The 17,054-nt window shown below is 46.1% G+C and overlaps 1 protein-coding gene across 6 annotated transcripts in view; it reads right to left on the reverse strand.

Annotated features, from left to right (window-relative positions):
- FAF2 (Fas associated factor family member 2) overlaps positions 1–17,054 on the reverse strand; it is a 31,680-nt gene that overhangs the window by 2,173 nt on the left and 12,453 nt on the right. For all 6 annotated transcript variants that reach the window (XM_073355148.2, XM_073355143.1, XM_073355147.1 and 3 more), the window contains 7 exons: positions 9,933–10,001; positions 7,152–7,286; positions 6,256–6,332; positions 3,499–3,637; positions 2,095–2,180; positions 1,922–2,013; positions 755–932 (listed from right to left, as the gene is read on the reverse strand). In XM_073355148.2, the coding sequence (XP_073211249.1) occupies positions 755–932; positions 1,922–2,013; positions 2,095–2,180; positions 3,499–3,637; positions 6,256–6,332; positions 7,152–7,286; positions 9,933–10,001 (776 nt within the window). The remainder of the gene's footprint in view (positions 1–754; positions 933–1,921; positions 2,014–2,094; positions 2,181–3,498; positions 3,638–6,255; positions 6,333–7,151; positions 7,287–9,932; positions 10,002–17,054) is intronic.

Consider the following 17,054-nt stretch of genomic DNA (forward strand, 5'->3'; position numbering starts at 1 on the left):
CAAGGGCTGTAGTGTGGGCAAGTGCCATGCACACTGCACCCAAAAGCTCTGCTCTGCAGCCCTCTGCTGCAGACAGCTACTCCCTTGTTTCTTTAGCCTGTTCCTGACTCACTTTAGAAACCCACAGGTCTGACCATCAGCTAGGCACACACTCTGACTGGGAAGCAGGAAGGACTAAAGGGAATGAGACACTGAGCTGGCGTCCTATCGGCTCTCAGTCTGAATGGAGCCCACATCAATACTTGGAGGGGGCATGTGTCAAGGAGACAGCCACAGGACATCACAAATGCAGCCGTAACCCAGTAACACAGCCACCCGGGGCTGGAGGTCCAAAGCAGGCGACTCCCATACAGGACTGGCTGAAGATATCAGCGTGACTCTGGCCGAAATGCCTGGATCCCAGTTACGCTCTTAGCCACAGTCACAGTCCAGCTACATCCAGACTTTCCGTGAAAGGTGCCAGCAGCTCCTGGCTGCCCCAAATGTCCAGAAAAATGGAGCAGATTGTGGTTACTCGTCTTTGAGCAGGAATGTTGCCTATGGAGACCTCGATTCCCAGAATGCAGTGTAGTCTGAATGTACACATCGGGGGGGAGCACTGCATGCACCAGCATTTCCACTGGCCACTGAATGCATTGCAGAACCAAGTGCAGCCCACACTGAGCCCCCCCGAATTAGATCTGACCCACTCAACTGAGAATTCCCAGCTCCACAAGACAAGTATTACTGGGGCTTCCAGTTCCCAGCCTAGTACCTTTCCAGGCGCTCAGACACCAAGTATGTCTGGTTGGCATCCATGATGAATGTCAGCTGGTTAATGAGGTCATCAGGCTGGATGAGGCCTTCTAGCCGCCCCACCACCGTCATTCTGCGATCTTTCAACATAATCATGGCGAGGAATGGGTATGTGTTCTCACGCAGAGCCTGGGACACTGGGAGATGGGCACAGAAACCACCATCACCACTGGCAGTCCCAACAGAGAGGCCAAGGGGTCATAAGACTAGAATTGCCTCCCTCCCCAAGCCTCTAGAGGTGGGCCGCTCCCGCTGTCCTGACAGTCCCCTTGCTCGGCATAGAGACACAGCTTCAGACTCCATGGCTGCCAACCCACTAGTCCATTCACTTTTTAGAAGTGACCTGTGAATCAGCAAAGCTGAGACAACCAAGACAGACGTCAGAGGTGTTCTTCCGGAGACAGTGACACCTCCAAGGGCTCAGTAGCCTGGCAGTCCCAGGTTCAATTCTTGGACCCAGCTGCTCGCTCTGTGGGCCACAAAGGATCTAGACTACCACACAAGCCACTCTTTCAGTCTTTGGAGGACGACACGCATTGTTCAGCACAACCCCCACCAGGCACTTGCAAGGACAGGTATCAATTGCTCGGAAAGGATTTTTAGGTTACAGTTAACGGCATGCTGCAAAGCCTAGTTGTGGACTAGTATGTGGATATTCTTGCCCCCCATCCAGTCCTAAGAAGGACCCTGAGATATGAGGGGGGAAAAAAACCAAGGAAATCTCCTGTGGCCATTTTGTCCCTAGGCACCACACAAACCACTGTCATTAGACACCTGCTTCCCCACTCAGCCTAACACCCCTATGACAAGGGCACTGAAGGAGCAGCAGCTAGCTCTGCTGAGACAGGACAGTGAAGCAGCCAGTATTAAGAGCAGAGGGCTCCTTGGGCTACAATATTAGTTTCAGATATGGTCTGTCCTCTGTTATGCAGAATGTGGTATGGATTAGCCCCATTCCACTCAGTGTAGTAAGGAATCACAGGCTGGTCTCTGGGGGCGATCACTTACTCACCTGCACAGGGAAATTATCAAGCATGCAGAACAGATGCAGACTGTCTGCAGTACTAATCTGTTTATTCCAGATTTAACAAGAATCAGGAAGAGTTCAGCGAGGGAAGACACTCACCTCTGTATCCCTCTGGTTTGTTTGTGGAGCATGCCCAGAAAAGCATCCTAGTGTTGATGAGGGTGATCACCTCCGGTGCACACAGTGTGTTGCTGGGGGAAGAGAAGAGATGGCAGACAGAGCTGGGTCCCAAACACATGGCCAGTTATTTAAGAAAACTCTCTTCAACCTACCGACAGAATTCGTCTGAATCTTGGTGGTCGTCACCGTGAAGATAAACCAACAGGAAGCGCAGCTCCCGCTTAGCGTCATTCAGCGCCTGGGGAGGGAGCACAGAAAAGCTAGAGTCAGAGGGGCTGGAGCACTGGGACTGCTGCCCCCTTGGTATTGCAGCGGGATAGGTGTGCCAGTGGAAAACTGCCAGGGGAAGCAGTTTTTCAATCTAATGTGGTATTAATTGAAGAGCATGCAACAGAGGAGGAACATGCCAGACCTCCCTCCACACCAATGTGCCCAGCGCATTCTCTGCATGCAGGAGAAAAGAGCCCTTGACTGTGCTTTCTTCACTGTTCCCTGGCAGGCAGGGCCTTGGGAGAATGCCAAGCAAAGCACTGCACACCTAGTGACCCAGGAGGATTTCTCTGGCTCAGCCTCCAGGAGGATTCCCATGGCCCAGAATCATGTGCAGTTTTTTCTCCATTTTCCAATTTGGAAGATGTAGGATCCAACCTTCCAACCACATCCATTGAAACAAGTTATTAAGCTGATTTCTGTAACCCCCCACTTCTCAGCTGAAACATTTCACTTACCCACAAGCCCAGCAGCGTAAGTGTTCGATGGACTCTGTTTAACTGGCGCTGAGTTGCTGATAGCCCAACAGCCCCATATCAATCTAAGTTTGGGTTCTAAGTATGGCCCCTTGTTCCTGGGGGCAGGGACTGCTGGAGGGAATGACCTAAATACTTGAGTAGTGCTAAGGGATATTGGCTCAGCAGTGCTCTCTGGCACTCTACCTGCTGGGATGGACTCCACAACAGCGGCGTGTGCGTGAATTGGGGCTGGGACTGAAAGGGGGCAGGGGAAGGAGACAGACACATGCTAGGGAGCTCCTCTTCTTCTGGGAAGAATCATCACCCAAATCTGACAAAAGAGGGAGCTGTTCTCTCCTTTTACCTCCTTGGCTCAAAGGAGCCATTTCCCCAAGTTTCTCAAGTTACTGGGCTAAATTCTGCTCAGACTTGGTGCAGCCCCAGTCACTTCCAATGGGGTGTACATCAGGACAGACTTTGGGCCACTATGTCAGCTTATAGAACTGGTACTAGCAGAATGAAGTAGGCTTCCGAACCACAGAGACAGCTGAGGAACTGCCAGATCAGCTTTCCCTTCCCAACTTCAGTTGTTTGGCAAGTCCCTGAGCCTGGCAGAGACCCCACCATGGCAAATGCCTACAGTGGGATGGACTCAGGTTCCTAATACGCTTATAATCGAGATCTCCATTACCTCGTTACTGAGTCTGAACATTAGTACTGGACTTTTAAAATGCAAAATGGCTTTTGTCATTCCTCTTTAGGGCCAGTGTGCCAGGCAATACCAGGAAGATAGTCCCACGTACCTTTGCACCAACATGCTGTACTGACCTGGCTGTATGTTCCCTGGTAGAAGACAGGGTGTATCCTCCCATATTTTTCCTCAAACATATGAATAAATGAAACAATGTCACCCACTGGGTCCGTGACCCTACTGCGAGGGTCAGGGCGTATAAAACGCACAGCAAACCTACGAGAAAAGCATAGGACACTGGAAATTCAGCTTACTGACTTTCTGAAGAGCTTTTTCTGGTCAACATTTACAGCTATCTGCTAATACACTGACCACTCCATCTTGAGACCACAATATGAGCCCCCTATAGAAAAACCTAAGCCAGGTAAAGTTCCGTACTCCAAGGCATCAGCTGATTGCCAGAGGTTATGATGGATTTCCTCACCTGCGCTCCCTCCACGAACGGCACTGCATAACTGGCCAGCTCTATTGTGTGTGTGTAAGGTTCAACATCCTCTGAAACATCAGGCATAAGCCCCAGCCACAGACAGGATACCAGATCTAAGGGATCATTGGTCTTATATTGGCTGGCAATTCATATGAAGTTGATCAGGACAAGTCTCTTCCAGAACTGCAGTTTTGTTGCACAGAGGGTTTAAAGCACGAGTGTTTATTTTAGGCAGCTGCTGGAAGAGGCGATTACACCAGGGAGCAAATAATTGCAGCCTGTTGTCTGTGTCTTGGCTCTTTAGACTGTAAACTCTAAGGCAAGAACTGGGTTACCCTACATGCTTGTTCCCGAAGGGAACCTTTGGGCCGTGCCTCAATAGATATAAGTGTGCCCATTCCTTGTTTGGTCTCCATTGTTTAATATTTAGGAACTGCTAGTGTCAGCCTGATTTTGAATTAGGATTAAATACATTAGTTTCCTTTACAGATTCATAAGACACTGCTAGGAATAGAATAAAATCGTAGGGCTAGAAGGGACCTCAAGAGGTCATCAAGTCCTGCCTCAGCACAGCGGGCTGGACCATCCCTGATAAGAGTTTTTCCAACCCATTCTTAAAAACCTCCATCGCCTATTCCAGATCTTAACTACCCTTAGGCCATGTCTATGCTACCCACCTCGGAGGGTAGTGATCGATCTATCGGGGATCGATTTATCGCATCTAATGTAGACACGATAAATCGATCCCCGATTGCTCTGCCGTTGACTCCAGAACTCCTCCACAGCGAGAGGCGAAAGCGGAGCGGTGGCCGTCGATCCCGCGCCACGAGGACGCGAAGTAAGTGATTCTAAGTCTATCTAAGTTAAGTCTACTTCAGCTACGCTATTCTAGTAGCTGAAGTTGCATACCTTAGATCGATCCCCCACCCTAGTGTAGACCAGGCTTTAGAGTTAAAAAGATTTTCCTAATTTCTAACCTAAACCTTTCTGGCTGCCGATTAAGCCCAATACTTGTGGTCCTACCTTCAGTGGCCATGGAGAGCAACTAACTAATCATCGTCCTATTTATAACAGCCTTTCACATATTTGAAGACTTATCAGGTCCCCCACTTGGTCTTCTTTTCTCAAGTCTAAACAGGCCGTTTTTTAAAATCTTTCCACATAGGTCAGGTTTTCTAAACCTTTTATCATTTCTATTGCTCTCCTCTAGACTTGCTCCAGTTGTCCACATCTTCCCTTTAAAGTTTGGCACACAGAACTGGGTACAGGACTCCAGCTGAGGCCTCACCAGTGCTGAGCAGAGCAGGACAATTACCTCCTTTGTTGTCCATATGACATTTCTGTGAATACACCCCAGAATGATAACTTTTTTCACAGCTGCCTCACACAGTTGACTCATATTCAACTTGCGATCCACTCTAACCCCAGGTACTTTTCAGCAACGCCATCACCTAGGCATTATTCCTCATTTTGTAGTTGTGCATTTGATTTTTCCTTCCTAAGTACTTTGCACTTATCTTTCCTGAATTTCATCTTGCTGAATTCAGACCAATTCTCCAGTTTGTCAAGGTCATTTTCAACTCTAATCCTGTCCTCCTAAGTGCTTGAAACCCCTCCCAGCGTATTGTCATCTGCAAATTTTATAAGCATACTCTCCCACTCCATTATCCAAGACATTAATGAAAATATTGAATAGTATTGGATCCAGGACTGACCCCTGTGGGATCCAACTAGGGAATCCTTCCTAGTTTGATAGCGAACCCTTGTTAACTACTCTGAGTATGGTCTTTCAACCAGTTGTGCACCCCCTTATACTAATTTAATCTAGACACATTTCTCTAGTTTGCTTATGAGAATGTGACATGGGACTGTGTCAAAAGCCTTATTAAAATCAAGATACATCATACCTACTGTTTCCCCCCCATCCACTAAGCCGTAACCCTGCCGAAGGAAGAAATCAGGTTGGTTTGGCATGCTGGCTATTCCTTATAATCCTTATCCCCTAGGTGCTCACAAAATGATAGTTTCAGAATTTGTTCCAGTATCTTTCCAGGTATTGAAGTTAGGCCGACTGGTCTATAATTCCCTGGGTCCTCTTTGTTCCCCTTCTCTAGTCCTCTGTGACGTCACCCATCCTCCATGAGTTCTCGGAGATAATACTTATCTGAAATCTATTTTCTACTATACAACATTCATTTGTTACTAATGTCTATGTTCTAGGTCTCCAAAACACAGAAACCTTGTGACGCTACAGAGAACTTTGATGTGTGAGTATCTGATTAATACAAAACCCGACGTTTGATTAGACTTAATGGAAAATTCCAGCCAAAAGCAGCACACCCATACTTGGGAGTTAGATTTTGCTTTGCTGCAATCAACAAACAAACCTGCACAAAAAAGTACTTACCTAAATATATCAAGTAACGTGTAATACGTAAATCGGAATGGAACCATTATCAAGTAGTAACCCCATCCCAACAGGCCCTGAAATTACAAACAGAGTGTTAGGGTTATCCCTGCCCCTTGAGACACAGTAGTGCAGTTATCCCTCTATCAAGCATCAAACACGCTGCAATATATGTGAAACAGACAGCGTGGTCTAGTGCTCTGAACTCAGGCCTGTAAGCTAGTGACTTGCTGAATGACCTCAGGCTCGTCAAATTTTCTGAGTAGTCACCAACAGGTACCTCACTTTGAGAGCCCAACCGGAGACATTTTAGGCATACAAAGCCAGTGACCACTTTCAAAAATTGGGCTTTAATCTTTTATCTCACTTTCCCTACCTGTGAAACAGGGATAACAGCACTTACTCATCTTACAGGGGTTCTGTGAAGACTGAAGTGTTATACAACTGCTACATATTAACCATCTGCAGTCAGGTTAATGGACATCTTACACTAGCACATAAAGCAGACCACATCGGTTCAGCAGGCCGTCATACAAATAGATCATCCTACAGCAAGACAGCAGGAACAGACTTTCATTTTAGTTGAGTTGGGACAGCTGAGTTGCAATTCTGCTCTGCCCTCACTTCAAGCTGTATGGGGAAGAAGGAGTTTGCTGGGTACTATGAAAAATACCAGAAAGGAAAACATCCAAAGTAGTAATGGAGAAGGTAAGAATAGTTCTGCCCAGGGAGCTGTACTGTTTGGAGCTTTCAAGAGAAAATATTTAGAAACAAGAAAGCAGATGCGCTAAGGAAATAGAGTTCCTTTCCCTGTTGATGCACTTCTTTCCCTCTTCAGAGATATCTGTACACCCATTCCACACAAAGAGACAAACCCAAACTAGTAAATAACTTGCCCTTGGTTGCGGCCTTGAAACAACATAGCTGTAGATCCTGTGGTCGGCTGTATTGACCTGCAACGGCCGGGATGGAGGTGGATTGAAGACACTTGGGACGCCCTCTTGCTCATTCAACCGGTCCTGTACAGCTGCCTAGCATAGGAGGAGCAGCAAAAGGGGCCCATCAGAAGTTGCAATGGATACAGGCAGGTTAGAGAAAATACACTAGTTCCATTCTGAAGTTTGGGGTAGGTGTGAGTTGTCCCTGTCCCTGGAGCACCGGACATGTGCAACTTAACACATCAAAATAAAGTAACTGCTGCCAGCTTCCAGACTAGGTGTTTCCAAGGTGTCTCATACTTGTACAACCCTGAGCTTACACGGTACTGTTCCGCTGGAGAGCTGTGCCAAACAAGTGACCTGTTCATAGCCCTGCCTCCCAGTCTAGGGGCTCAAAGTGGTAGTACAGGAAAAAATGCAGGCACAGGGCAGGAGGCCATAAATGGCATGTTAGGCACCATTAGGAAAGGGATAGATTAAGAGAGAAAATATCATAATACCATTATATAAATCCATGGTACACCTGCACTTGAATACTGAATGCAATTCTGGTAGTTCCTTCTCAAAAAAAAGATGAACTGAATTCAGAAAAAGGGCACCAAAAATGATGAGGGGGGATGGAACAGATTCCATGTGAGGAGAGATTACAAAGACTGGGCCTGTTCATCCTAGAAGAGAGACGGTGAAGGGGGAGATGAGAGGGGTCTATAAAATCGTGACTGGTGTGGAGAAAGCAAGTCGGGACGTCTTATTTACCCCTTCCCATAACACAAGAACCAGGGGTCACCCAAAGAAATTAAAAGGCAGATGGTTTAAAACAAATATAAGGAAGTACTTCTTCACACAATGCACAGTTAGCCTGTGGACCTCATTTTCAGGGGATGTTGTGAAGGCCAGAAGTATAACTGGGTTTCTAAAAGAACTAGATAAGTTCCTGGAGGACAGGTCCATCAATGGCTATTAGCCAAGATGGTCAGGGATGCACCCTCACGCTCTGGGAATCCCTAAACCTCTGACTGCCAGAAGCTGGGACTAGATGACAGGGGTGAATCACACGATAATTGCCCTGTTCTGTTCATCCCTTCTGAAGCATTTGGCAACAGCCATTGTCAGAGACAGGATACTGGGCTAGATGGACCATTGGTCTGACCCAGTGTGGCCATTCTTGTGGGTCATGATCTAAGCAGGTGTTAAGAATGTTTTAAAAGGCGTGACAGAACTGCGTGCATGTTGGCTGGAAGGCTTGTAGAGGTGTAGGGGACTGCATGGTTGAAGACGCTAAGACTCAGAGTGGTTTAGAGGGGTGCTTGTAAAGTGTGCAAGAGGAGTAGAGGTAAATGAGAGTCTAGCCACAGAAGAGGCCAGTACAGAGATTCAATATGGCAGAACAACAATTTTGGCAGCTTCATTCTAAATGGATTGAAGTGGTAACAATAACAAGCAGCTTTACAGCAAGTGTGATTGGGCTGAATTCCGTTCATAGCTGTTGTGAAGTGGGAATTTTGGTAATATTTTTCTGATTCCATTGTGGGCCTCGGTGTCCCTCTGTGCTGTGTGTGAAGGGTTAAAAAGCTCTTGGGGGAGAGTAGTGGACATGAGGTGAGTGCCTCACATACGGGTCTGGTTGTTAAAGGACTGGCTGAAACCAACCCATAGCAATAGAGCATGTGGAAAGACAATGGAAACTCCCAATCACCAGCATGTTCACTCCTAGCAACCAGCAGCCAAGAGGAAAGAGATTTTCCTCAACCCCTCTGCAGGAGAGCAGAGCAAAGGCCCCAGGTGAAGAACACAGGGGAAAGCTGTCATGTGGCTGGGTTAAGAGCTGGCCTTTGGAGTGACACTCACCTGGCTGGGAGGAAGGACAAAGGGACAGAGTCAGGAAGAGAGCCAAAATGGCTTTGATAGCAGCATTGCTGAAGGGCTCCCATGCCTGGCATTTGGTTGAACTCTCTCTTAACCTTTGCCTCTCTTTGCTAGCTTAAGGACTTTCAGATTCTGTACACCAGGTGACTGTGTGGAAAAGGTCACCTGGGTAGTTGCAAACACTCACTGAGAGTATTGCACCCTGAAGGGATACAGTACAAGCCTCCCACAGGAGTCTGGCTGGGCTGGATTCGCTGCAGGGAGCCATGAAGACAGACAGGGATCGCTGATGCCTGAAGGTCCAGTTTCGGAGTCCATGAGCTTGTCCCCGTAGAACCATGCGGGTTCTTGGGGGCTGGCACACTAAAGTGGTCACTTCCAAGGGACTGGGTACAGGCTGGGGCATAGACCAGACCCTGGGGTCGGTGACAGCTTCCATTATGTTTCCCAACGTTAGCAAGGTCTGAATACATCCACTAGGTACGTGTTTTCCGATTTACACTTGGAGCCCGAGAGAAAAGGAATACGAGATAAAGAACTGCAGTTTAGAGAGTGGAGGGTACAATCTCAGTTCAATGAGCAACTCAATATGAATGGAAATTGTGAACAAACAATTAAATGAGACCACCTAAGATTCTTAACAATAAGCAAGGGAATAAAGCTTGCTGGGGGGGAGGCTGATTGGGAGCTTGGCAGATTACTTTTGAAGTGTAAGCACGATGATTTTATAATATGACCTTGATTATAATTACTCAGGCCACTACAAGGATCCCTTAAGAAAGAGAATTCTGCTTTGAGAGACCCACAGTCATTCAGACTATTAATCTAAGTTGCTGGAAAGAAAAGTGTCCCAACTATAATTCTAATTGGTACCTCTATGTTCCAGTTGTGTTGCTCCAGGGTATGACGACACTGGTCCATAGACTCTATGCCAGTCAAGTCCTGGTGAAGGAAGGAAAAAAAAACCAAAGGATGAATGCTAAGGAAGTGAGATATTTCTATAGTTCATTGCTGTATTTGAACAGAGGAGTGTTACCATAATACAAAATTAATAACCAGACCCTTTGGTTTAAAAAGCTTCCCCTCCCAATTCAGCACTGATTGCTTCTGGCCATTGCTCATGAAAATCATGCAACTTCTGTAGGTATTCTTATTTCTTCTGTGAAACGGTGCGCTCTCAGACAGGACTTTACATTCTCCCAATACTAAGTAATCCCCAGCACTTCTGCAAGGTAGGTAAGTATCTTACCCATTACCGGCTTCTAGCCAGACTGAGAAATCCAATCAGCCTTACTGCCTGGGAGCCTTCCCCTCCACTCCAGAAGGAATGGGACGCTACTCCTAAAAATCAATACACATAAAGGTCACCCCCCACCCCCAAGCTCCTGCCTAGCAGGGAGTGAGGGAAGCCATTGGCAAGCCTTCCAGCCCATCACTTCAGGCACAATTCATTGCAACTGTAAAGTGATTCAGGTGAAATGAGTGATATTATTGAAGATGTAGCATTGTTCAGCTTTACACTATATGCTGTAGTGTACAATGTCATCCAGTTTACACAGATACAGCACTCTGAACACATTACAATGTGATCTGAAACTCAGCGATTGTGCAAAAAATACCAAACCACCACCTACAGACCTCACAGCCACCGGGGCTCTCAGTACTCATTCAACAGCAGGTAAGCACAATTCAAGTCCTTGCTAATCAAAACTTCTGCACAAGTTGCCCATGGACATCTGACATGATAAGATAGCAAGCTAACATCACTTTAATCAAAGATTTTTTTCCTCATGCAAAAGTTAACATTCCTGTCACCATACCAGAGAAATAAATCTCTCCCCACACCACCCACTAAAAACATCCTCTAAAATACATAATAGGGTTTTATTTTATACTGTGCCCATCACCATGGTATCTGAGCACATATATATATTTATGGAAAACCATTCTGCTGCTAGCCCTGTAGAAGCAACTGCTTGAAGCAGTCAGTGAAAGTTAGGCATATTATGGGAGATATCATTAAGTGATGTTGGTGCACAAACCTAAAGGTAAATGAAAGAAAGCCACATTGGCTTCCGCTCCATTAAAAAACAAACCAGTAGGGAAATCCTGTTCCATTTGGTAAACTGAAAACCCCTGGGAGAGCTTATATTTGTAGTAGTAATTATTTTACAGGGAAGTGAGTGGCAAGGGAAGACACGATTCATTTTAGTTGTTGCACCTTCCAATGCGCATTGACCCTTTTAAGCCAGAGTCCACTGTTTCCCATTCTGCCTCATTTCTTGTATCAACCCTCTCAGCAAGATCTCTTGTAAGGCCAAGCTTTATTGATTAAGATTAAGTAGCTCATGTTCTGGACTGACTCACTGTTTGCATAGACTGTTTCACTTTCTTTCCTATTAGTGGCTTGAAAAATTTAGTGAACATCTAGCTTTGGGATTAAACCTGATGGCCAGAGCGAGATTTAAAAATTTTTAACAATGCTAACGTTAAAAAATTATATAGTACACAAGTTAAGAAAAGAGTGTCTGTACATCTAACAAAGAGAGGGAAGAGCATCTTTGCAAGCAGGCTGGCTAACCTAGTGAGGAGGGCTTTAAACTAGGTTCACCCAGGGAAGGAGACCAAAGCCCCGAGGTAAGTGGGAAAGTGGGATACCGGGAGGAAGTACGAGCAGGAGAGCGCAAAGAGGGGAGGGCTCCTGCCTCATACTGAGAAAGCCAGACGATCAGCGAGTTATCTTAAGTGCCTATACACAAAGGCAAGAAGCCTGGGAAACAAGCAGGGAGAACTGGAAGTCCTGGCACAGTCAAGGAATTATGATGCAATTGGAATAACAGAGACTTGGTGGGATAACTCACATGACTGGAGTACTGTCATGGATGGATATAAACTGTTCAGGAAGGACAGGCAGGGCAGTAAAGGTGGGGGAGTTGCACTGTATGTAAGAGAGCAGTATGACTGCTCAGAGCTCAAGTATGAAACTGCAGAAAAACCTGAGAGTCTCTGGATTAAGTTTAGAAGTGTAAGCAACAAGGGCGATGTCATGGTGGGACTCTGCTAAAGACCACTGGACCAGGGGGATGAGGTGGACGAGACTTTTTTCTGGCAACTCACGGAAGTGACTAGATTGCAGGCCCTGGTTCTCATGGGAGACTTCAGTCACCCTGATATCTGCTGGGAGAGCAATACAACGGTGCACAGACAATCCAAGAAGTTTTTGGAAAGCACAGGGGACAATTTCCTGGTGCAAGTGCTAGAGGAACCAACTAGGGGCAGAGCTCTTCTTGACCTGCTGCTCACAAACCGGGAAGAATTTGTAGGGGAAGCAAAAGTGGATGGGAACCTGGAAGGCAGTGACCACGAGATGGTCAAGTTCAGGATCCTGACACAAGGAAGAAAGGAGAGCTGCAGAATATGGACCCTGGACATCAGAAAAGCAGACTTTGACTCCCTCAGGGAACTGATGGGCAAGATCCCCTGGGAGAACAACATGAGGGGGAAAGGAGTCCAGGAGAGCTGGCTGTATTTTAAAGAATCCTTATTGAGGTTACAAGAACAAACCATCCTGATGTGTAGAAAGAATAGTAAATATGGCAGGCGACCAGCTTGGCTTAATAGTGAAATCCTTGCTGATCTTAAACACAAAAAAGAAGCTTACAAGACGTGGAAGATTGGACAAATGACCAGGGGGGAATATAAAAATATTGCTCAGGCATGCAGGAGTGAAATCAGGAAGGCCAAATCACACTTGGAGTTGCAGCTCGCAAGAGATGTTAAGAGTAACAAGAAGGGTTTCCTTCAGGTATGTTAGCAACAAGAAGAAAGTCAAGGAAAGTGTGGGCCCCTTACTGAATGAGGGAGGCAACTTAGTGACAAGAGGATGTGGAAAAAGCTAATGTACTCAATGCTCTTTTTGCCTCTGTCTTCACGAACAAGGTCAGCTCCCAGACTACTGCACTGGGCAGCACAGCATGGGGAGTAGGTGACCAGCCCTCTGTGGAGAAAGAAGTGGTTCAGGCTATTTAGAAAAACTGGACGAGCACAAATCCATGGGGCCGGATGCGCTGCATCCAAGAGTGCTAAAGGAGTTGGTGGATGTGATTGCAGAGCCATTGGCCATTATCTTTGAAAACTCATGGTGATCGAGGGAGGTCCCGAACGACTGGAAAAAGGCTAATGTACTGCCCATCTTTAAAAAAGGGGAGGAGGAGGATCCGGGGAACTACAGGCCAGTCAGCCTCACCTCAGTCCCCAGAAAAATCATGGAGCAGCGCCTCAAGAAATCAATTCTGAAGCACTTAGAGGAGAGGAAAATGATCAGGAACAGTCAGCATGGATTCACCAAGGGCAAGTCATGCCTGACTAATCTAATTGCCTTCTATGATGAGATAACTGGCTCTGTGGATAAGAGGAAAGCAGTGGATGTGTTATTCCTTGACTTTAGGAAAGCTTTTGATACAGTCTCCCACAGTATTCTTGCCAGCAAGTAAAAGAAGTATGGGCTGGATGAATGGACTATAAGGTGGACAGAAAGCTGGCTAGATTGTCGGGCTCAACCGGTAGTGATCAATGGCTCCATGTCTAGTTGGCAGCCGGTATCTAGCGGAGTGCCCCAAGGGTGCGTCCTGGAGCCGGTTTTGTTCAGTATCTTCATTAATGATCTGGAGAATGGCGTGGACTACACCCTCAGCAAGTCTGCAGATGACACTAAACTGGGAGGAGTGGTAGATATGCTGGAGGGTACGGATAGGATACAGAAGGACCTAGACAAATTGGAGGATTGGGCCAAAAGAAATCTGATGAGGTGCAACAAGGACAAGTGCGGAGTCCTGCACTTAGGATGGACGCATCCCATGCACTGCTACAGACTAGGGACCGAATGGCTAGGCAGCAGTTCTGCAGAAAAGGACCTAGGGGTTACAGTGGACGACAAGCTGGATATGAGTCAACAGTGTGCCCTTGTTGCTGAGAAGGCTAATGGCATTTTGGGCTATATAAGTAGGGGCATAGCGAGCAGATCGAGGGACGTGATCGTTCCCCTCTATTCAACATTGGTGAGGCCTCATCTGGAGTACTGTGTTCAGTTTAGGGCTCCACATGACAAGAAGGATGTGGAAAAACTGGAAAGCGTCCAGCGGAGGGCAACAAAAATGATTAGCAAAAAGAAAAGGAGTACTTGTGGCACCTTAGAGACTAACAAATTTATCTGAGCATAAGCTTTCGTGAGCTACAGCTCACTTCATCGGATGCATTCAGTGGAAAATACAGTGGGAAGATTTATATACATAGAGAACATGTAACAATGGGTGTTACCATACACACTGTAATGAGAGTGATCAGGTAAGGTGAGCTATTACCAGGAGGAGAGCGGGGGACGGGACGGGAAGGGGGACGGACGGACGACACATTTTCCAGCAGTTGACAAGAACATCTGAGGAACAGTCGGTGGGGGGAGGGGGGATAAACATGGGGAAATAGTTTTACTTTGTGTAATGACCCATCCACTCCCAGTCTTTATTCAAGCCTAAGTTAATTGTATCCAGTTTGCAAATTAATTCCAATTCAGCAGTCTCTCATTGGAGTCTGTTTTTGAAGTTTTTTTGGTTGAAGAATTGCAACTTTTAGGTCTGTAATTGAGTGACCAAAGAGATTGAAGTGTTCTCCAACTGGTTTTTGAATGTTACAATTCTTGATGTCTGATGTGTCCATTTATTCTTTTACATAGAGACTGTCCAGTCTGACCAATGTACATGGCAGAGGAGCACTGCTGGCACATATCACATTGGTAGATGCGCAGGTGAACGAGCCTCTGATAGTGTGGCTGATGTGATTAGGCCCTACGATGATGTCCCCTGAATAGATATGTGGACACAGTTGGCAATGGGCTTTGTTGCAAGGATAGGTTCCTGGGTTAGTGGTTCTCTTGTGTGGTGTGTGGTTGCTGGTGAGTAGGGGGCGCTGTCTGTAAGCAAGGACTGGCCTGTCTCCCAAGATCTGTGAGAGTGGACTGGAACACATGACTTATGAGGAGAGGCTGAGGGCACTGTGATTGTTTAGTCTGCAGAAGAGAAGAATGAGGGGGGATTTGATAGCAGCCGTCAACTCCCTGTAAGGGGGTTCAAAAGAGGATGGAGCTAGACTCAGTGGTAGCAGATGACAGAACAAGGAGTAATGGTCTCAAGTTGCAGTGAGGGAGGTTTAGATATTAGGAAAAACTTTCACTAGGAGGATGGTGAAGCACTGGAATGAGTTACCTAGGGAGGTGGTGGAATCTCCTTCCTTTGAGGTTTTTAAGGTCAGGCTTGACAAAGCCCTGGCTGGGATGATTTAGTTGGGGATTGGTCCTGCTTTGAGCAAGGGGTTGGACTAGATGACCTCCTTAGGTCCCTTCCAACTGTGATATTTTATGATCTGGGTATAGTTCTTAGATTATTCATAAATAAAAAGTTTGAAAAGTCATAAGATACATATAGTGCATAATCAGCAATAACCCAAATTTAGGTGAATAAATTTAAATTTAAATATCAGTTTAGATATTAGAATCCGAATACTCGGGTACATCACTAATGGAAAAGTTGTACAGAGAGTTGGTTGTGGAAAGCAAAATATATTAATAGGGTAGGCCTACACTGTGAGGTCCAGGGAAAATAACCTGGTGAAAAGCCCAGGCTCTCCATTTCTACCCCAAGATGTTGAGGTATTGGGGGTGCTGGGATATCTAATGAGGAGCTGTCAGGTGTCTGAAATTTGAAGGTGCCCTATAGCATAGAGGTTAGGGCTGCTTGGTGCTATAGCTCCCAATGCCTAAACTGCACATTACTCATCACAGATGAAGCATTCTGAGGTACAGAGGATCTGTTCCTTAGCAAAATGCAACAAGTATCATGTCTACCACTTGGACTCCCAATTCTGTAAAATAGTGAGACAAGCTCTCACTAAGTCAGTTCTCATTCAATACTTGAGAATATTTTGGGCTAAGTTCGGTTTCCTATTTTAATTTTGAGCCTTACAGAAACTTGGCAAGATCCAACCTGCCACAATACAGGTTTGCTTTACTGCAAGAGACAGCATGCTCTGGCTGTGAAGGTGGAGTGATAATCTGATATAAATTCCTTTGGGCAGTCTCCAATTATACCCATCCATTTTCTAAATCTGTGCACCTTTCACTCCTGTCCACTTTTGCTATTCCTGTTAAATTTTGCTTGCTACCTCCCCAAGTTACTTGGCTCTTTTAGAACAGATATCCAGGTCCTCTTGAAAACCTTTGGCTGTCCAGGTGAGAATGTTTTGAGGATCAAGGGACTTCAGTTGCCATACTGAAGATGGATGGCTCATCTGTTTTAGGAATCTGAGATTTTTCTCCCCACACACAAACATTTTGGATTCTCCCTCAACTATTAATTCACCTTGTAAACAAGAGCAGTGCTTGAGATTTAGCACTTGGACTAAATCAGGATTCTGTTGCTCCTGAGCACTCTGACTTTGCCGATCTACTCTTTGCCACAGCTACAAGACTGGACCTTTTCTAGAGTTAGAAGAGTACAGCAGTTCAGCTTCTCTTTCCCCTAAGAGACTTCACGGTCATTAGAATGATCAGCTTTCCTTGTTAGCCTGACACCACTCAGTGACAGCGTACATACAAAAATATATTCACAGGCCTCCAACTGTAGCATTTAAGTCAGGCCTGGTCTGTACTAAAAAGTTATGTCGACCCAACTAAGTCACACACCTGAGTGACACAGTGAAGCCAATCTAACCCCCGACATAGACTGTGCCAGGACGGAAGAATTATTCCATTGACCTAGTTACCGCCTTTTGGGGAGATGAATTAACTACGCTGACAGGAGAGGCCCTCCCGTCAACATAGGTAGCGTCTACACTGAAGCGTTACAATGGCGCAGCTGCAGTATGATTTCAAGTGTAGACAAGCCCTCAGTCACTTAAATCAGGTATTTCTAGCCTGGTATTCTCGTTCATTTGAGATCTCCAATT

Source organism: Lepidochelys kempii, chromosome 8 (genome assembly GCF_965140285.1).
Source record: "Lepidochelys kempii isolate rLepKem1 chromosome 8, rLepKem1.hap1, whole genome shotgun sequence".
NCBI classification, from domain to species: Eukaryota; Metazoa; Chordata; order Testudines; family Cheloniidae; genus Lepidochelys; species Lepidochelys kempii.